We start from the raw sequence: 21,576 nt of genomic DNA, 5'->3' as shown, positions 1-21,576 counted from the left end.
GTTCTAAAAATTTAACAAAGCTCTTTTAGAGTTGTGAGGACGCGGTTATACAATTCTATAAATATTCTTTGTTAACCAAATGGGAAAATAAAAGAGAATGAAAACATGGGCCATTTTACCCCAACCTAGTAAACATAGACAGCATATGACGTAACTTTGCCTAAATTTTAGTTATTTATAACACTATATATTGTAGACGTGTGTGTCGTATTGATTTTGAGGTGTTTGGTATCGAAATGTGGTTTGTATTGTAGCTGTTGTGTGAGAGGCGAATGCACACGGACGAATAGTTCTTTGTAAAACGTAAGGTCCATGTGTATTTAACCGTATGTATATTAAACATAAAGGTGGACTATATAGGTACGTTTATAAAATGTGCAGTACTTCGAGTTGGATGCTTTTAAAGACGCACTTAGCAGTAAAACTAGTCAGCTTTTCTAGTTAACTTTAGAACCAGACATTCTTACATAAAAAAAAACATTTAAGAATTTCCACATATATAGGGGCTGGTGGAAACGAAATACAGGAACTTATCACATGTTGGCGCGGTTTAAATCATGTATAGTGGGGGGGGGGGGCTTGATAAGACACCAAGTTAATTCCTAAAATGGCGATATAACAGGTTATACGTTTTGGCGTAAACACGAAAATTATTTAATTATAAACAAAGAAGTTTGAACTACAACACAAGTGCACAAATATCACAATGTAACAGCGGGGGTTCTTTATGTTTAGGAGCAAAAACGTTGAGACCAAAATTGGCCGTGAAGCAAAAACAGCTGGGATTTTACGAGTGGGAGTGTTGTTGTTCTGTTAACAGCTTTGTCTACGTGCTAAGTTTAATTTATTATAGTAAAGGAAGAATGCATTCTATACATAACTGAGTGCAGACAGTTCAACCAAACATAGGGTTTTAAATGCAGAGAAGTTACTTTTACCGTAGAGGTTAGGACATTAAGAATCAAAAATCTTTATTGCGATGTAGTAGGGTGGGGGACGATGGGACATCTTTTTAATCTATTTTCTCTTTCTTTTTGGTAGTAAACAGAGAACATTCAAATAAATATAAAACCGTATCCTCAAGACTCCTATAGACCGCTGTTAATTGTTTAAACCACGATCAGGATATTTGATTATACGTTCCCATCTTCCTCCACCCTACTATATAATTATGAATTTATAATGCTGCTGCTATAGTTGTAGTGGTTCTAGGACATGAGAACTTCGAAGTATGAGCGTGACCAAAATCGCTTTTGAATACTTTACAACATTGTGACGTCATAAGTTACAACAATGTGATGATGCGACTGAACTATGACAACTTTTTGCTTTACGTTGCAGATTTATTTTCTTACTAAGTGACGTCATGGTAGCGGAATATACCGACGTACCTGTTACGTCACGAGCGAATAGCGTCTTAAAAGCGTTGATCGCGCGTATTTACAAACCGGATATTACGATTGAGGATGACGTGGAACGACTGAGCAACGAGAGATTCGAGACACCTCCGCTAAGAAGGAAGAATGACAAGAAACCGGCGGAAAAAAGGCTCCACGTTATATTGCAGAAGAAGACAGTGTCCTGGAACGAAAAACAAGTTTTCCGGGGAACCCCCGCTATCATTGTGACGGATACAAGCCGTGTCGATGACGTCATAATCGAGGAAGAATGCGACGCGAAAAAGTCGAATTTTTACGACGATATCGACGAAGAGGAAGATAGCGAGAACGAATGCTCCGACTTCGCCTACAAATGTGTCGTCCTTGGTACCGCAGTTGCAGTTATGCTACTCGTGGTATTCTACTTTCTAATTCTCGCCTTTAATCCTGAGCTTGTGACGTCACAAGGGAATTCCACGAGTGACGTCACGACTCAGATCAGCAAGACCCAATCGGAACTGAACACGCAGTTTTACGCGGTTTAAAACTTGTAAAAATTGAACATTTTTTAAATATTGTAGCTTGGGGTAAGATGGGACATGTTTTTATTCTGTATTATCGTCCCACTTGGTAGTAAACAAAAAATATGTACAGAATTACAGATCCGTATCTTTACAACTATATTAGAGCGTTAATAGATAACACACGATTAGGAAATCTGGGATAATACGTGCCAAAGGTATATCCATCTTACCCCACACTACGATATCAATTATTTTTCTATTGTAATAATATTGTTGCTTTTATATTCGCTACTTGTAAAATATTCTTGTAAAACCAGAACTTTTAAGAGTGAGATATTATGGGACAGATTTCGATAGGGATTTGAAAAGTGCCTACGCTGCTTACAACGTGTGTTAAGTTTTATACGGTTAAGGGGTCCACATAAAGAGTAGAGTGGATTGAGGGAAAATGGGACACCTTTAGTTATAATTCTTTGAATGTTCTATGTTTACTACCAAACGGGACGATGAAATAGAAAGAAAAGTTGTCCCATCTTCCCCCACCCTACTATACCAGAGTTGGCTAACATAGAATCGTATGTACGTCACGTATTGACCTATAACTCTCTGGTACCACCTAGCGGCTTTACCACACAAGAAGTTAAGTTCTTTAGCGAGAGAGCTGGGATTCAACCGAAAGTTCGCCCGTTACAGCCAGATCCGAACCTGTTCTATAATATTTGTCAGCCATATAGATTCATTTACCTTATGCTCGCTGTCGGGTTATAGCACTTATAACATAGGCGCATTAGACACATTACCACACGCGTTTCCAAACCAAGAAAACACCAACGAAGTCATGATTTGCACAAATTCGTATCTAATAAAATAGTTTACGCGCAGGTGTTTAATTAGTTTTCGTGTTTTAAATTAAGAAAACTAGAAACGATTTAATTCAATCGATGAAAGCGCTTTCCACGAAGTCAACGAATCGATAAGACAGCGAAAGCAATTCGGATGAAGAACGTAAATTAAAATATCTGGCTTCGAAACCGCCGCACCAGCACTCAAAGATTTAACTGCAAGAGTTGTAATTTAGGAATCAGCGGCCTCACGACGCAGCTAAAATTAAATCTGGATTGAATTGATCCGACCATCATTGAAACTCTGCCTCAGGCTGGAGGTTAAACTTTACCAGTTTATTTAAAAAATGACGATAACGTAAGAACACCACACACGAAACAATAAACCAATTCCCATTTATATAAACTATAGAAACTTTGCGTATCTTCAAATTTTGGAAGCCAATTTACAAACGCAATAAAATTGTCCATTAAAATTGACAGCAGTAAAACGGCCGTCGAAATATAAAATTCATTTTTAACATGGGCCTCTTAAAATTTAAATCAAAGCAATTTTTAACATTGGTTTGAAACAAAAGGTAGAAAAACAATAAGTGTATGTACAATCACTTATACAGTAATGCATTTACCTTTCCTATCAGAATTGTAAAAGATATTCGAATTTTAAGTTTCATAAAACCGCAATAGAATATAAGTAGTGACGTAAAAATTGACTTCATTTGAAAGACTTTACATAAACATAAAACTCGCAGAAACATTTTACTCCGCTGTGTCATCCTGTGCAACTGAAGGCTCGTATTTCTCAAGCTGAAAATATAAAACAAAAGATTAAAATTAACAAAACAATATGTTATATAAAGTGAAGTCTAAATCTAAAGCTGCACTTCTTATTTATATTCATCCAGGTAATTGCTGTAAAGAATAAACAACACTTATAAATAGATATCTGAATGAATGTAACCTATTTATCCTTGCATAGCAGGGCAAAGACATCTTAACACGGATGGTTTATTAATTTAAACACAACTTTGGGTATTTGACAAACAGCAAACACTACAAAACAAAGTAAATGCATTCAAACAAGAAACACAAGTTACTACCAACACTTTGAAACATTTGCAACAATAAGAACGAAACATCTATTGACAATTACACAAGCTTTAAGTTAATTACTCCTTCATTGGTCCATAAGACCAGAGGATAAGTGGTTCAAGACTTGACGCTGCCACCACTGGGGGCATGTGTCTTTGGCCAGGACACTTAACAGCAATTGCTCCAACCAAGTGGTCAAATAAAGGTTTGACCAAATTGTTGGCAATGCAGAAAAACAACCAATGTAGCAAACAGCCAAGCCAAAACAAATAGCGAACAACTTAAATGTTAAAAAGCACGTTTAAAAGATAAGAAGTTTAAACCTTCAATATTTACGACAATTTACTGAAAAACAATTCCACCAAGCACGCAACTATATTGGTTTCCAGTAAGTCTATGATTTATGAAGCGAATAAACGTTAAGTATTAATAAGACTTTGAGCCAGACAGCTCAAACCACTTGACCACAAGTTAGTCAGTATATGTTGTAACCTTATTTACCCAACACACCATAGCTGATTATCTCACTTTAATCGCTTGTACCTATGTATGCATAACATGGTTGCCATGTGTTAGTATATTAGCGATTGTTGTATGTATTGTTACACCAACATTGACCTTGCTGTGACACCAGTAATCATATTAACCAAAACTCGTAAAATTTACAATCGGGGACTTTTTCAAGCCAATATTAAACAACAACAATTAATCATACATTGGTAAAAAACTACTCTAACAAAAGGAAGCATTTATTATATATAATATAAGTTATTTAACTTTTTTTTAAACCAATATTAAACGCAACAATTAATTGTACGTTGGTACCAAAAATAGTAACAGCTAATTTTTACAAATATCTTGGAAAACAAACACGATTGAAATCTTAATGTTTAGCCAGGAGTTTTAATCAAAAAGATAAAATGAGATTTAAATTACTATATTGTAGTCGACAAACTAATAGTTTAAACACCCAAGGTGGCAATCACACAGAAGTAAGGGATATTGATTTAAATAAACATTCTAATTCTGCTTTACGCTCTTGACTATTTACATACACAAGTATTTAAATACAAAATGTGGGCGGACACAAATATATAAGCCACTAATTTAAAGATAACAATTATAATACTTTTATCACGCTTCAAAATCATGTAATTTGAAGAGTCAAGTGTTTATGTCTTATTTATTCTGATCAAAGAAAAAGATGTCAGAAACAAAATATGACAATTTTTACACCTATTTTTAGTTTACTTGAAAATAGCTGTATATATAAATATAAAATATAATAAAAACTATTTATATAAAATAGTTTTTATTATATTTTCCATATTTATTTATCCTGATAAAAGCAGCCTTAATCAGAGGCCGAAAGATAGGTTTAAAATAAAGTTGTAACAGCTTTGTTTTGTTAGGACTTTGGTTTAACAAAACTAGATTAAGATAACGAAAAGCTGCTATCAATATTTACAAAGATAGAGTGAAGTAAATAAGTTAGATAGGTGAGTAAAAGACCAGACTACAATTTCAATAGTTACGAACATTAAGCGAAAGACTAAGTGAAACCTACGACAGACTTTCATTGGGAAATAATATTTACGACGTCAATATTTATTCATCTGCTGTTGTTTGCTCTACATAAACAAGCCTTGTTTTTATGACTGCATCACTATTTTTGTATTTATGGGAATTTGGTGTTATAAGAATAGAAAGATCAAAGCTATTCATCATATATAGGCCCTTTGTCATATATATTTGTCACAACTTGTAGGAGTATTTTATATTCAGGAAATCACGTCATTTGTTTGTTCAACACCCATATAGTAAAGCATAGGTTACAGTTTAACTTAACATTTCTGTTTTTACACATTCTACAATATTTTACAAAATACTAATCTTACAAAACCCTGCATTCCTAATTGTTATTTTTCTGTGATTATTTTTTATCAAAGCGTATTTTAAAGAAAAGTTATTGTTTATTTTTTAGTTTTGGATAATGGGCCAACTCTGGTCTAAAACCCAGGTCCCATGGAGCGTCCTAGAATCCCACCCACACGGATAAAAATTAATTAATCTAGACTTTTCTAACAAGGGTGACATCATACGTTTTACCACCCCAGTTATAAAGCTAAAACAGATTTTACCCTGCTGTTAGGTGTCTATACAAACAAGCAGAGCAAAGGAAATTGCATTTACCACATTAATCAATGAGGTTCCCTATGTTTGACAACTATGAGTGTAACTGTATATTAACAATGTCACCCCAGATTTTACCCTGCTGTTAGGTGTCTATACAAACAAGCAGAGCCAAAGTATATTGCATACACCACATTAATCAATGAGGTTCCCTATGTTTGACAACTATGAGTGTAACTGTATTTTAATAATGTCACCCTAGATTTTACCCTGCTGTTAGGTATCTATACAAAGAAGCAGAGGCTGCAGAGCCAAAGCATATTGCATACACCACATTAATCAATGAGGTTCCCTATGTTTGACAACTATGAGTGTAACTGTATTTTAACAATGTCACCTCCTATTTTAATTTTTAAAACCTGACGCCTACTCCATTATAAAACAACATAACCTCCCACCCACTCACCCTGGTCTTCAGTTCAATATTTTCATCTGTGAGTTGCGACACCTTTGCCTTCAGTTCAATCACATCTACTTTCAAAGCTTCAACATCCGGTGTTTCAGGTCCGTCTCCACTCAGATGGTGGTTTAGGAACCTTTAATATTCAAGCTAAGGAACTTTAACAGGGGGGGGGTGTACAAAAAATTATTAGGAAAGCTGCGGTGTCTTTTTTTCTATGTATGTTGTGCGCTTTGCACATTTAAAATCTTAATTTTTATCTTACAAAGAAAAATAAACTTATTGCAAGTTTGGTTTACATTGTCAAACAAAATTTAGAATATTTATTACAATTGGTGAAAAAAACTGAGTGATTTTAGCATAATATAAACCTATTATTTATATTGAGTAATTTGTGTATTAAATAAAAAAACATTTCTTATGAGTGAAAGAAAACCACTATTGTAATGTTAACATTACAGATTACATTGATTAATATTAGAAAGGATACTCCAAAGCATTATTTGGTTTTTCTGGTTCTTCATACAGATTCACCAACACTGTAATGCAATAAATATTGTTTATAACATAATTAGCAAAGGTATAAAACAGTAAACCTACTATATACAATGGTTTAAAACCAAATGTATTCTGGTAAGTGAGCAAAACATAGCGAAAAGTTCTCGGCAAAATGTTATTTATTAAAGTCTCCAAAACAAAAATCATTCACAACCAATATACTCGTGCATATTATATGGGTTGTCATGCCGTGTGGTAATTAGGTCAGTGGTCACATAATATACCATTTTAGACTCAGTTAATCACTAATTACAACTTTTAGAAGAGGTTGAACTATTTCTAATTTAGCATCAAACACACACGTTAAAGGTATAATTATTTATTCAAAGGCAAAATACTTTAACTACACATTTAAACATAACTAATAACATTATTGAGGCATTACTAAATGTTCACATTCTTTACCTTTAGTCAATGCATCAATCACGCCGGCTTTTTCCAAATATTTTCGGAACTCCTCACGTTTTGAATCAGCGGCCTAAAATTATAATTACAAACATTAATTATCATTTAATTAGTAATTAACATAATTACTTACTCTATATGAAGTCATTCTATATTAATCGACTTTAATTCTTCTAAAAATTAAATTAAAAAACAATTTCTTTAGCAGCTGCACTGCCCAGAACAGGAACTAAAACTAAATATCTGCAAGAAAAATCGAGCCTTAAGTCGTGCCGCGCGTAACGCGATTTAATTATCAAAGAACGCTGGAATTTTGAGCGAACTTTACGTTCGTAACCCCGGGAACAGAATTTGCGTAGCGGCGCTTCAATGATTACTTTTGAACTCACTCACGCGTGGATAAAGCGTCGGGGAGCGTTTTTAAAACGATATCAACGTTTGATTTTAAAAACTTGGGAAAAATTCTTAACTTTTCGTGTTACAGCACTATTTAAATTAAAACGACATTAAAAATGAATAAAAATAACATGCTAACTGCATAAAATGTACTGTGTTTACAATATGGTATGAAATTTGATAATGGTATAAACGCATGAAAATATATTTGCTTGCTTAAAATATAAAACTGCAATAACTGTACAATAACACACAATTTAGCATGAAAAAACTTTTTGTTCACTTTTTGGCTTCGAATTTGGTTTACAGAAAATGCAATTTTAAACAAATAACTAATGAACTCTCTATGGTTCCATACACTAGTGCTTAGTAATGCATCATGGAACTTCTCTTAAGCATGATTAATAGTTCTTTATTCTACAAGGTTGAGGCCCTACAGCAGGACACGCCTGATATTTAGGCCAGAGTTGGCACATTACCCCAATGGTTACAGGTTACACTAATCAAAAATGTAAACAAGCAGAAATAATTCACTTTTTCCAAAAGTTAACATCTCTTGAAAGTTTGTTCTGAAATTGTTTCAACCAGTTTTCAAGCACTGATACCGGGATAAAGTTCTGTTCCGTTACGGTGCTTCTAGCATTCACTCCTGTGACCACAGCTTCTGCAATCTCTTGTTTTGAGGTCGAGAATGAAGAAGCAAAGTTGTAAAAACTGAGAATCATTTTGTTGGCAAAGTCATTAAAGGTGTGGCCCTCTTCAACAGAGGATCCAGAGGTGGCTGGTACTTGTTGGGCTAGCTGAGTGATAGGCTCAAGGGAGATTCCAAGCTGATGGGAATGTTGTTAGCATTAGTGGAATGTAATGTTGTGTTTCAATGACCCAACTTTGGTCTATTGCTCTGTAGCTTAAAGTCCCTAAACACCATGATGGCAGGATAGGCAGGTTTACACTAGAGATTCTACACTGCATTAATCAGTAAATATTACAACCAATAAGTTTGATTTGATTTACACGAATGTGTGTCTAACTATTTCTGAAATTTAAAAAAGTTTGGTTCTTATTGTAACTAAGTAATGTACAAATAGTCTGTGTACTGTCTTATAAACTTATTATTGCCTAATGATGTTTAAAATTCATCAAACGCCACATAGTACCACCATATTAATACTCTTACAATGATATATTATTCACCTGTGCATGATGTGGTTGCTCAGGAGAAGGGAACGACGACATGTCAGAAAATATATTTTCATTTGAAGCGCCTGTAAAAACAAGAAAGCTAAAATAAAGTGTAAAAAAATTGGCTGTTTTACTTTATGTAGGCTATATGACTATTGATGTGTTATCCAACATAAGTGAACAAATAAACAGAGAGGGATGTCTTAGAGCTGGAACTATCAGTTAATTTGGACAACAAATCGAACAAACTGATGTCGCAAAACTTTTTTATAATTTTTTCAAAATGACTTTAGCGGCAAAATAAACCATCTTAATCTGCCCACTACCTTAACAGTATTGTAGATTAAAAACTAAAATTCTATGAAAAATAATCAATATTGTCTGAAAAAAATACTTTTACACAACAGATTAAATAAACTAAATCATTACTTAAGTAAACCTATTTGTTATCGAGGACCTTTCTGGAATCCAGATATTTTGAATATGGACGATGGTTTCTGGTTTGTGATGTGCCCAATAAGTTGCCACCCCGATTCCCCATTCTTTGATGGCCAGTTCATGTACACAGCTCCTCCAACACCTGTGTTATGTTTGATCATATTATGTTAAATGGGTGTCAACTAAGCTTTAAGGTAATATAAACTGCATTTCCCTCAGGTTAGCTTTAATATAAATGAACAGAATAAAAATATAGCTGGGACTATGACTAGTAATGCAGCAAGGAAATGGAACCCAAGAAATTTTACTCTGTCTCTGTTTTTATTTTCTCAATTTCTTACCATGAAAAGAAGATACTTAACTCGTACCAATTATTCCCCACAAATAATAAGTTTTTACCTTCTGGAAAAGCTTGTTGTCCCGTCATGAACACCACAATATGATTAACATTGTCGAGATCCATCAACGTGAACATAAACTTTGTTTCGTCAATTACGTTTAAATCAGTTTGAACCTGCAAATAGTATAATTATATATAAACCATAAATCCGAAAGAGCTTTTGGCAATTTATTTCTAAGTGGGCAAGGTATTTTTCGAGGACCTGGGATTCAAGCCAGATTTGCCAATAAAGGTCTTTTGGAAATTGTTTGTTTTGTAATCTTAAAGAACTGAAGTTTCATCTGCCATTTGAGAGAAATCATCAACACTGAGTTAAGTATCTTGTCCGAAAGACAAATAACGTTTACAATAAAAGCAACGCTGCACCAGAAGCTTGATAAATAGTTTAAGTTTACTGGAACAGTGTTATGGTTTTTAATAGCTTTGTTATCTGAATTCACTTATAGTTACTTCAGTTCAGCTCTCAGAACCCAGACGTGCATTAAACATAGAACTAAAACATCTAGCATACACATTGAACAGTTTAATTAAAACAGGGTATATTCTGTTACATACAACTCAAAAGTTATTAAAACGAAAAACAAACATCGTTAAGCAACTTACCAAACGACCGGCAATTATAACAGCAAACATCGTGGCCCTCTGATAAAAACGTTCTCTGCAGTACTTAAGTAATACACGCTCTTTTTGCTGGTTAACTGCCAATCAGACCCGTTATTTTAAAGACTTTTTACACACTTTGCAGCAAGCTAGAAACACATGTGCACTTGTTGTTCTATTTCAACCAAGGGGTATTTAAACTACAGTACAAAACTTGTAGCACCACGCGCTTTGTTACGATCTATAACTTACTCCATGGTCCCGCGAAACAATATCAAAGTTAATTTATTTGGTTTTGTGAATTTTTATTGTGAATTGATTATACGTCAAGTTTAAGCATTTTAAAATCTTTCCGAATAAGATCAAATATATCAGCGTACACGTTGTCCAGGTCGTCGTTCTTCATGTTGTAACTTCTTTGACTGGTTTAAAGTTAATGCAAGAATTAAAACACAGAACAGGTAACTAAACAGATCAAATAGTTTATCAAGTATTGAACATATTTTTTTGAATAAATTAATTGTAAACTGTGGAGGAGGTGGTTTTTGAACCGTGGTAACTTGTAAGCAGACATGATAAGAATGAAACGGAACACCCGCGTTATAACGACTGATGTCTCCCCGCAACGAGATGACATTTAAGTTACAATAGGGCTATGTAGTTGTAGTAGGATGGGACGTGTTCTCATTCTCTTTACACGTCTGATTTGGTAGTAAACAAAGAATATTTACAGAATATATAACCGTATCCTCACGACTATAAAATAACGTTGTTAATTGTTAAAAACACCACTAGGAAATGTAGATTTTAAGAGACATAGGTATCCCATCTTACCCCACACTATTATAGATTCATCAATTGGATGCGTGGCATCAACAGCATACACACATAACAATAACACACCTTGCTGTATTCCGTGTTCGTGCAATCGAACAACCTTCACGTACGACGAAAAACAGAACAAGAACGAAGACTGTTAACTTTGCAAACATTGTAGGCGTTTAACGAACAAAACGAACCGCTGCGATGACAATCGTTTATAAAGAGCTAGAACTACGTAGCTACTTTTCCAATAAATGCACTTGTTTTGCTTATTTGTCTTGATAATTCTGGATAATCAACTGTTATTTCCAATAATTAGTTCTGTTTCCCATGCAATGATGTGTTGCCAAAACATTCTTGTTGAAATTATTGTCTCAAAATCGATAATGTAATTATAATTATAATAACAATAACAACAACTTTTATTTGTCTCTTCGATTACGGTAGCGAAGGTTTTAGAATATTAAAATAGCAGAAAAAACAATTACGACAAAACGACATTGGTTAAAACATGCCTTAACAGTTAAAAACACATGGTGGGTGGGGAAATATGGGACACCTTTAGCACATAATACACAAGCATCCTTAGAAGGTGTCCCATCCTTCCCCACCCTAATGTACCTACATTTTATTAAAAGTAAGAATGCAACAACCTATTTAGAAACCATTATTCACTTTTTTCTTTCAAGTTTTAAAAACCTCCATTTTCGAACCCAAATGTCAAACCTGGCATCGTCAGTTTTCTCAACGTCCATGATTTCAATTCTTTTAACTTTTACTTCACCTTCAGTGACTTCTAGCACAATATCAACCAAGTCTCCTGTTTTCACCTGGTGGGAATATGGTTGTTTAGAATAGGAATGTGTATAGTAGGGCGGGGGTAATATGGGACATCTTTAGCGGATAATATTTAAATATGTTTTAAACAATTAACAACGGTCTATTAGGGTCGGGACGAAACGGTTTTATAATTCTGTGAATGTTCTTTGTTTGCTGAGAAATTGGACAAGCAAATAATATGAAAAGGTGTCCCCCCACCCTATTATATAACACTTGGTTACAAATCAAAAGGGTAGATTTAGTTATAATGATTCTGTGCATTGATTTTAAATAAAAACATGAATAAATAAAATCCTCATTTTTATCTGTATGGTTGTCGGTTGATAATTTTAACAATCCATAATGAACCATTTGGTTGAAACGATTACGGTTTGTTGTCCAAAGTCACATATTGGTAGCAACTTTGTCACATCATACCTTGGTAGACCTCTTTATCACCCTTTCATGATTCAACCTCAAACTTGTCGAGAAAAACAAATTTTTCGCTTCCTGTGCGCTCAGCTGGAACGCTTGTCGTAAAACTTTCAATAAACGCGCTGAGTCGACCATGATGCGGTGATCCTTGTAACCACGGTGATGAAGATTCGGGGGAAAGGTGGGTTGTTTGTTGATTATGACATCATCATTGTCATTGTCATCTGTGTTCCAGAAGCTTGCCTGGAATATATGATGTCATAGTTTGTTGTTAATGAAGATTATTTGAATGCATGATGGTTTGATTTATTCAAGTACCACTGGAGTAAAATATATAATTGTAAGTGCATTAGCTGAATGAATATAACTTACATTCTCACATGGCGTGACATTCGTTATAACACAGCCTATACAGGTATTCTGTTTCATACACCTAGTATTCCCCAATAAATATAAAACATTTGTTTTGGCCTTTAAAACCCCACCATGCCATTCATTAAAACTTAATAACAAGATAACAGCAGAAATTACCTTTCGCAAGCTTTGTACGCGCTGTGCATCAAACCAGCTAATACATTGTGTTGTAGTTTTGGATAAGGAATAAAAGCTTCTTGTTTTTATTCTTTGCAGATGCAGTAATGTTGTTGTTGTTGTTGTTGTTGTTGGGATAAATGTAACAGAATGAATTACAAATTTACTTTTACAAAGAAACCTAACCAACATAGCATGTAACCTACTATATATTACTGTGGTAACCCTGTAAGAATTTAGTTAAATAAAGCAGTGACATGTCATAGTATTTCAACAAAATATGAGAACACGATGTAACATTATATCAGTGCTTATAAACCCCTGGGTCATCATTTGATTGCGTAATACAGTGGTTCACAAACTATTTTGATTATTTTTGTAACAATCATTTTAGGTAAAGAAAAGTGTTTGAAATGTAGTTTTTTGAAATGAAAAAGCCAAAACTTGGTTATTCATTTATGCTTTCCAAAAAAAATTAATTTAATTTCAAATGTTTAAAGTTAAGAAGCACTGAATAGGAATTGTGTGATTGCAGCATCAACATTAGCAGCAAAATACGGCACAGTAGAAATACGATAACAGAGTTGTGAAAAATTCACCAAACAGCAAAACATTTCACTTAACAAAGCAAATTGAAAAATTGAAAATAAGTATTGTAGAAAAAAGTAAAAAATAAATCGCCAGAAGCTTAATCACACTTACTTTTAACATTGTAAGAACAAAACAATATTTCAACAGAAAAGACAATTTCTAAAGTATCAAACATACCAAAGTTTACCCAATGTTCAGTACGGCATTGTCGCTCCCTGCACGGCCAACTTATCCGCCATTTCGTTTCCATAGTTACCACGATGGCCAAAAACATGCTCAAATTTAACGTTTATTTTTTTCATGTTTTTTAACATTTCTTGAAACTCAACCTTATGAATTACAGGTTTCCCGTCAGCCTTAACCCAACCTTTCCTAATCCAACCTTGCACCCACTTCGTTATACAATCGATCACAAATTTGGAATCCGTTCGAATCTGTGGTTAAATGGGGGTTAACACACATGGTTATAAAGTGTAATAACATATTCTATAAGGGTGCGGGCTGTAGCATGTCCGGAGACCTGTAGGCTGGGATGTAGGTTTATTTTCCCAACACCCAAGGAGCTAGCAGAACATAGATTCATTCTATAGTTTTAGTGTCTTGTTATCCCTGGGCTATAGGTCTATTACCAATTGATTGCTATACCATTACTCCAACAGCCAGGGTGATACTATCTAGACCGAGGGACAGGGGTTAATAATATTAGGCTAATTTCACAGCCTAATAAATGTTTTTGTTTAGTTAAACCAAAGAATGTTTACTTTATTGGTCCAATTATTATGTCATCAATTTACCGGACACCTAACATTACATTATGCATAGCAACAGCAAAATTACCAATAGTTGTTTATGCCCAACATCAATGGCTTGTTTTATAGCTTTGTTCACGGCTGCTATTTCAGCTCTTTGGTTCGTAGGGATACCAGGGAGTCTGGCTGAGAAGTTCAGTTTATGGTTATCACCCCACCACACACCATATCTATGGAACATGGGTGTTTGAAGGTTAGTGCAAAATATTTGTATTTTGAAAAGAGGGGTAATAATTTATAAAATTAAACCAAGAAGTTTTGAGGCTTCTCCATGTACTTTGTTTGAAATTCAAGTATTTCACATTTATGATATAAAGCTAAGACTGCATTTTAAACCAGTCAACTGGTGGCTTTAGTTTACCTTACACATGCAAATATAGTCTACTAATAAGCTTGACCACTAATTTCTAATATACTTATGTAGAGTATTTGAGTCACACTAACCAAGGGTATTATAGTAGGGTGTGGCCGTGTGGGAAGATGAGACACCTTTAGCACATAATATCCAAATATCCTGAACTTGGTTTAAACAATTAACAACGGTCTATGGAAGTTGTGAGGATATGGTTTTATATTTCATTTAATGTTCTTTGTTTACTACAAAATGGTACAAGAAAATAGAGTAAAAAGTTGTCCCATTTCTCCCACCCTGCTACACATAGTTATTATCAAAGCTCCCTCTTACCCAGCTCTGCTTCCTTTCCTTCCATTTTTAGAGCAAGCACCATCAGTGTAAACAACAGGGCAACTACCATCAGATGAATCTGCTACAAGATACAACAAGGTTTACAACATGAGTGGGTGATAAAATTGTATAAATACTGAGTGGGGGAGGGGGAAGCAATAGTGTGATACACAAACCCCGAAAACAAATTTATCTTGGTAGGCTATAAAATATTTACAAACTGCAAAGTGTAAATTTATACAAGGAAAGTATTTTTCTGCTGTATTCAATATTAATGCTACTTGGGTTCATAAACTAGATGAATTGGTCGAGTATATACTTTCCATATAGATTTTACAAATATTTGTTTATTTATAACTTAAACTTACCATTAGTTCGCTGATCGTTCGTTTTTTGAACTTTCCCAAAACGAGCGTTTGAATCGGGTTTTACTTTTCGTTTGCGCGATACAATTGAGCTTTGTGGAATATTATTTGGCTTTGATACCTTTGCAGAAGTGTCGGCCAATTCATCTTTAAAAATGTCCAAAATATCGGATTTGTCTTTGCTTAGTTCGGTTCCTGTATGCGCGAAGTAAGACGCTTCGTCTTTGCTGGAAAACTTTTTATATTTTGCGCCTTTAAACTTAGAAACTTGCGCCAGGCATTCAGGCCACGTATCGTAAACACCTGGCGATTTCCCGATGTGTACAGCATAAAATGATTTCATGATTGCAGTTCTTATACAGCAGCGTAGCATAACACTGTATACGCATGTGGTGAAACACCCACGGTGAATAATGCAGAATGAAGGCAAAAATTGCGAGCCTAAGTTTATATACCCGACATAGAAACCTTATAAATAAAGGGGACGAATAGTTTAAATGTACTCACGTTTGTATTCATAGCGCAATTTTTAATCCACTAAACAAAGAAATGGATAAAAAAGCAAAAGGAAAAGTAAATTTTCTAATATTCACAGTGAAAATAAATATATTGCTTCAAATTTTCCGAAGAATTTTTAAATTTCTAGATTTTGGTCAGCAGCATAATATTGCACTATGTGACGTCACAAAATAATATCGCGGTAATGGAACATAGAGTTAAAGAGTTGAACATATGACGTCACAATCTTATATAAGACGTGAATATGCAATAGATGACGTAACATTCTAAAATATGACGTCACAATCTTGGTTTTCTAGAGCGTGCACCAATCGGAAATAAGCTTTGTTCGGAGAATAAGGAGAAATAATTTCCTCACACTCCCTCCTCCATCGCTCCTCCTCCGTTTGTTTTTTTATTATATTCTCGGAGGCAAAAATATCTTCACAAAAGTAGTCGGACATCGGCGTGACGTAGAAACCACGTTTTTCGTAATTCTCGTAAAGTTCGAACGGTGTGACGTCTTCTAACATTATCTGGTACCCGCTTGATGGTATGACGTCATCAGGTTCGAAGCAAGATTTAACTGGAAGGAAAGTGGGCGGGGCAACTCTGCGAAGATTCTGATTGGATGGCTCTTCAAAACACGAATCAACAGCGACCTCTCGCGGCGGAGTTTCTGAAAATACAAGAATAAAATTATGTATGTGAATGAATGTAACTTATTTATCCTCGCGTGGCCGGAAAACGACAGTCGTTATAACACGGGTGTTCTGTTTCAAACATCTCATGCCACTTACGAGTTACTATGTACGTTACTTTGTTAGTGAACAATAACAAAAAACGTGGCTGCTAAAAATCCGATTTTCTTTTATATTGGCTATAACTTTGTCGTAACAGTGACCGAAGAGACAAAATAAAAAAAAACAAATATCGAACGGTTGTGATTTTTTAAATTACGTCCTGACATTTAAGTCACTTGTTTTTGTCTAAACAAATGAATTTAAATTAAAGTAATAATAAGTAATTATAACGTAATAATCTCACCAGGAACCGTCTTCGATTTATAATTGTTCAGTTTTGTGACGTCATTTAAGGCGTCGGAATCGTGGAGCTCGAAAAAGTCAAGGACGCTCTGATGACGTGATACCTGGGGTTGACGAATCAATGCAACTTATCCTCGCATGACGGGGTAACGACAGTCGTTATACCACGGGTGTTACGTTTCATAAACCTCGTGCCTGTTTACTAGTTACCACGTATGGAAGTTGTGATAGTTAGTCTGGGTTGGGGCAATTGTTGTGTCTTACCCACGGATACAGTTTCTCACAATGGTAGCAGCGTACTAAATATACGCATGCGCTACTGTTTTATGTTCTGGGTATAACGTAAACGTATTTATTTAAACCTAAAGTAAAGGCTTGACTTAACACCTAAGGTTACATAACGTTTGCAATCTAACCAAACCTGTGCAGGCAGTTTGATGAGAACTCGTAGAAAGGAATCAACGGTTGCTTGGTTTCGAACCATTAGTTTGAATGAACTCCAATCAAAGAAACCACGCGCTGTAAAAGGTTTTGATTGAAAAACGTCTCTTAGAGAAATGGGCACAACTTTTAAAGTTAAATACATAATAGTCTTCTTCTGATGTTGCTATCAGACGTGGTATAACTTTGAAACTACTATTGTGGCTAAATCTCAGGTCCCAGCATGGTGTGTCTTGCTGTAAGACCTCACCCTTATAGAATAGAAATGTTATATATTATAAAAGAGACAGAGAAATTGCTGGTTTTAATTTTATGCCAAAGGAGAAGTTTTCTCAATTATATCATGCCTGGCCCCAACAGCATCAGGATAATATGTATTTAAAAGTCACAACCAACCTGGGACTTTCGGCAAATCTTTCAGAAACCTTAGCTTTGCGTTTTTATCGCTGGCAATCAAACGGTAGATCAAGTTGTATAACTGAGTTATTTCGTTGTAGTTTCGTTGAATCTGTAAAACACGGGTGAAAGTTAGGTGTTTATATTCAAGTTGTTGTATTTATTTCATTGTTGACTGGGCAATGAAGTTGGGCGCATGTTCAATACATTTCTATATTGGCGAGGTCTTAGAGCGAGGTACGTCATGAAACCTGAAATTTAGGTCAGAGTTGGCCTGTTATACCCTAGCATTTCCCTAACAAAGGAGACTTCTAAAACGTCCCGGAACCCCCGACAAAAAGCACTAAACATTCAGCAAAACTTTTAACGAACCTTGTGCTCTCTTGTATCTGACCACGTGACCCCGATGACGTATGTCCATGTATTGTGACGTGTCTCTGACGTAATAACCTCCGTAATATCGAGAACCGTCACTCGTTGAACGAACACGTTTGTCAGTGACGTACTCATGCATAACGATGACGCCATGACGTCACTGTTACGTCAGTATGACGTCACTTCTTCGTCAGTATGACGTCATTAGCCCATTATATCTCAAATATAAGTCACGTACTGCAGAAACTAGCAAGAAATGCTCAACGAAGCTTATATCTAATACGACACCTATATGTATGTTATGCTTATCAATAGAGCTGAGTTAACATAAAGGCGTCTTATTTATTCTGTGAAAGTGAGGTTCTATACAGCTCGGCAATGAATCTGAATATATATATACTAGTCCAAAAGGTGTCTAAGTAAAACAATATATTACAATACACCAGCAGCCTATATTTAATGCAATGTGTAGTTACTGTATATACTTAAATACAGCTTCAGCATATATAGCACCCAAGTTTTACTACTATTAGAAAACCCTATCTTCACGATTCCCATAGACCGTTGTTAATTGTTTAAAACGCGATCAAAATATTTAGATAATATGTGCTAAAAGTGTCCCGTTTTCTCCCACCCCACTATATCTAAGTACACGTCTATAATAACAGCATATACAGCACCGTCCACACCAGCCTTATCTAACCAATACAAAGTTACTCCGGCACCCGACTGCAGGTTCAATATTGATCCGAATCCCTGGAGCCCAGACCACGTGACAACTAACATGGCCGGTGATCGAAATTCGCCCAATACGTCACAATTATCAATTATTACGAAGTGCTGTGACGTAGTTGATCAAAATGAATTTGTTGAATGTGAAAAACGCGACGTAAAGTTTAATTAAACAATTCGCATCGACTGCTTGTACAAGAATGTTAAGTCTAACTAATATTCTGTCTGTATGTTACTGTGGGGCAAGATGGATAGCGTTGGCATATATGTCCCAAACTTCCAAATCATGTTTTTAACAATTGACAACGCTACCTTAGAGTCGTGAGGATATGGTTATACAATTCTATTAATAGTTTTTGCTTGCTACCAAATCAGACAAGAAAATATAATAAATACATGGACCACCTTACCTCATCCTACCTGTGCCATCTTACCCCAACCATAAAATAAGAGCGATAAATGGTAAACTGCATTAAACTAATTCTGGCTTGAAAGTTTCTTATATGTCTTGTCTTTGCTGCAAACGCATTATTATGCAATAGTGACGTAACAATACAAGATTGTTTGTTACGTTTACAGACAATGGGCCAACACATGTGTCTGTGACGTGTCAATGGATCAATAAAGTGAATGTTTCAAAGCGAAACTCGCCCGAAACGTGGTGGTTGAATTAGAATCGTAAGAAATGCTGAGATTTAAGTAAAATGTTAAGCTGTTGTGTTTTAGTGCGTGATATTACTGTGGGACAAGATGATTAAGGTTAACACAGAATATCCTATATTTCCTAATCGCGTTTTGAACAATTAACAACGCTCTTTTACAGTCGTGAGGATGCGGTTATATAATTCTATAAATATTCTTTACTTGCGACCAAATGGGACGATACAAGAGAACATATCCCATCTTACCCCACCTCACTGTTTGAATGAATGTAACTTTTTTAAATAGCGGTTAAAGTTATTTGTCCTTCTCAAAGACATACGCAGTAACTGTATCATATATTTACCAAATTCCACTTGAAAACAAAACCCTTGCCACATTTAAACCTTCACATAACTATTGCATTTATGGATGTCAAACGAATGCACAATGCTTTGGTTAATAAAGTGTTATTGATGTATATTTAATGTCACTTTATATTTAAAATGATTGAAGTTTAATTATATTCGACGGCCACGTTACCTCAACGTAGTTAGCCATCCACGAATAAATCCATACGGGATCGATGAAGCTTTAAAACGCGATCAATAGTTTAACTAATGAGATTCCAACTAGGGGGACTTAGAAGGGAATGAACTTTGTCTGATCTAAAGCTAAGGTTTCCTTATGGGGCAGTTTAAGCCAAAAGGTACCAAAGCTTATACAGTAGGGTGGGGGAACATGATACACCTTTTAACTCTATTTTCTCGTCCCATTTGGTAGTAAACACAGAACATTCGAAGAATTATAAAACTTTATTCTCACGACTAACGATTTTAATTATTTAAAACACGATTAGGATATCTAGGTATTATGTGCTAAAGGTGCCCCATTCCTCATCCTTCTATATGAGTAAATGTAACTTGTTTATCCTCGCGTGTTTTGAATTCACAAATCAATAAAGTAACGTCTGGCACAAGTCGCTATTTTCATTCAACTTTCACTAAGCAGCTAAATATATGTGAGTTTGGATTCGTAACCTTTGTAATGAAGAGATTTATGACAAAGTCGAACCTCCAGCTTCGGGTTAATAATTGTCGAACTATTTGCGCAACACTCAATTCGTGTCTCGATAATAATTAATATGTAAACATTCAGACCTAAACTACGTAATCACTGCGTGGGGACTTATGCGTATTACACTGGGCAAGACACTTTTTTACGGCAATTGCTCCAACCCAGTGGTCACTACTGAGTTGCCCAAATTGTCAGCCGTACATAAATAACAATCACCCATAAAGTTATATACATAGTAACTCGTTAGCGGGCACAAGGTGTATGAAACAGAACACCTGTGTTATAACGACTGTCGTTGTCCCGCCACACAAGAATAAATCAATGTCATGAATTCATTCAATTAGGTTCATATTTTGTCCTCTCTAAATCTCGCATTCAAGTTTAAACTTCTTCTGTTGATATAATTTTGGTTCAAAAAGTTAGAAAACTAATGATAAACAACAGTTTTAAATAATTTACGACTAAACACAGAGAACTTATGTTACATACAACCTGCCAATCAACTTGGTTGTTAAAAAAAAGAATTACAAAACCGTAAATGGGACTTATTTTCATTCAATTTTATCGTCCCATCTGAAAGTAAACAAAAAACTTTCAAAGAATTGTAAAACCATATCCTTACGACTCTCATAGACCGTTGTTAATTGTTTAAAACACGATAAGGATGTTTGGATATTATGTGTCCCATCTTCCCCCAACCCTACTATAAATCAAGGCCCTGAAACATTTCATTGGTTACCTAACTATGATACATCTATTTGAAAGCAACAAAACGCCAGTCTTTGGGCTACTGGTTTATAAGCTACAGATAAATTTAGGCGCAAAAATGATTAAAAAACCTATGACTAATATAACACCTAAGTCCACATAAATATAAGACACGGCATTCTAGCCCTAATATTCTAA

The 21,576-nt window shown here is 35.0% G+C and overlaps 5 protein-coding genes across 6 annotated transcripts; all 5 read right to left on the bottom strand.

The window, feature by feature from the left end:
• Nucleotides 1-3,066: 3,066 nt before the first annotated feature.
• Nucleotides 3,067-7,733, bottom strand: LOC149727368 (c-Myc-binding protein-like). Its single transcript, XM_089890270.1, has 5 exons — nucleotides 7,527-7,733; nucleotides 7,394-7,466; nucleotides 6,921-6,969; nucleotides 6,437-6,566; nucleotides 3,067-3,552 (listed from the first exon to the last, which is right to left on the bottom strand). The coding sequence occupies exons 1-5, from the start codon at nucleotides 7,539-7,541 to the stop codon at nucleotides 3,505-3,507; spliced, it is 315 nt and encodes a 104-aa protein (XP_089746396.1). The 5' UTR covers nucleotides 7,542-7,733; the 3' UTR covers nucleotides 3,067-3,504.
• Nucleotides 7,734-7,923: 190 nt separating this feature from the next.
• LOC149727367 (protein Hikeshi-like) lies at nucleotides 7,924-10,618 on the bottom strand. Its single transcript, XM_089890268.1, has 5 exons — nucleotides 10,413-10,618; nucleotides 9,809-9,923; nucleotides 9,429-9,551; nucleotides 8,984-9,054; nucleotides 7,924-8,619 (listed from the first exon to the last, which is right to left on the bottom strand). Exons 1-5 carry the CDS (start codon nucleotides 10,440-10,442, stop codon nucleotides 8,320-8,322), a joined length of 639 nt encoding a protein of 212 aa, XP_089746394.1. The 5' UTR covers nucleotides 10,443-10,618; the 3' UTR covers nucleotides 7,924-8,319.
• Nucleotides 10,619-11,629: 1,011 nt separating this feature from the next.
• LOC149727366 (mitochondrial transcription rescue factor 1-like) lies at nucleotides 11,630-13,211 on the bottom strand. Its single transcript, XM_089890269.1, has 3 exons — nucleotides 13,017-13,211; nucleotides 12,489-12,728; nucleotides 11,630-12,061 (listed from the first exon to the last, which is right to left on the bottom strand). Exons 1-3 carry the CDS (start codon nucleotides 13,206-13,208, stop codon nucleotides 11,903-11,905), a joined length of 591 nt encoding a protein of 196 aa, XP_089746395.1. The 5' UTR covers nucleotides 13,209-13,211; the 3' UTR covers nucleotides 11,630-11,902.
• Nucleotides 13,212-13,242: 31 nt separating this feature from the next.
• On the bottom strand, nucleotides 13,243-15,906 carry LOC149727365 (ribonuclease H1-like). Of its 2 annotated transcripts, none has more exons than XM_089890267.1 (4): nucleotides 15,470-15,906; nucleotides 15,102-15,180; nucleotides 14,445-14,586; nucleotides 13,243-14,041 (listed from the first exon to the last, which is right to left on the bottom strand). In XM_089890267.1, exons 1-4 carry the CDS (start codon nucleotides 15,837-15,839, stop codon nucleotides 13,802-13,804), a joined length of 831 nt encoding a protein of 276 aa, XP_089746393.1. In that variant the 5' UTR covers nucleotides 15,840-15,906; the 3' UTR covers nucleotides 13,243-13,801. The 2 variants fall into 2 exon arrangements, with proteins under 2 accessions (XP_089746393.1, XP_089746392.1); XM_089890266.1 differs by having other exon boundaries at nucleotides 15,102-15,183; nucleotides 15,470-15,905.
• A 49-nt stretch (nucleotides 15,907-15,955) lies between these two features.
• On the bottom strand, nucleotides 15,956-19,499 carry LOC149727364 (SH3 and PX domain-containing protein 2A-like). Its single transcript, XM_089890265.1, has 5 exons — nucleotides 18,220-19,499; nucleotides 17,848-17,959; nucleotides 17,432-17,529; nucleotides 17,012-17,114; nucleotides 15,956-16,643 (listed from the first exon to the last, which is right to left on the bottom strand). Exons 1-5 carry the CDS (start codon nucleotides 18,373-18,375, stop codon nucleotides 16,252-16,254), a joined length of 861 nt encoding a protein of 286 aa, XP_089746391.1. The 5' UTR covers nucleotides 18,376-19,499; the 3' UTR covers nucleotides 15,956-16,251.
• Nucleotides 19,500-21,576: the final 2,077 nt, after the last annotated feature.

This window comes from Ciona robusta, chromosome 12, assembly GCF_009617815.1.
Source record: "Ciona robusta chromosome 12, ASM961781v2".
Taxonomy (NCBI): Eukaryota; Metazoa; Chordata; class Ascidiacea; order Phlebobranchia; family Cionidae; genus Ciona; species Ciona robusta.
The sequence above is the reverse complement of the archived record's forward strand: the minus strand, read 5'-3'. Positions and strand labels throughout refer to the sequence as shown.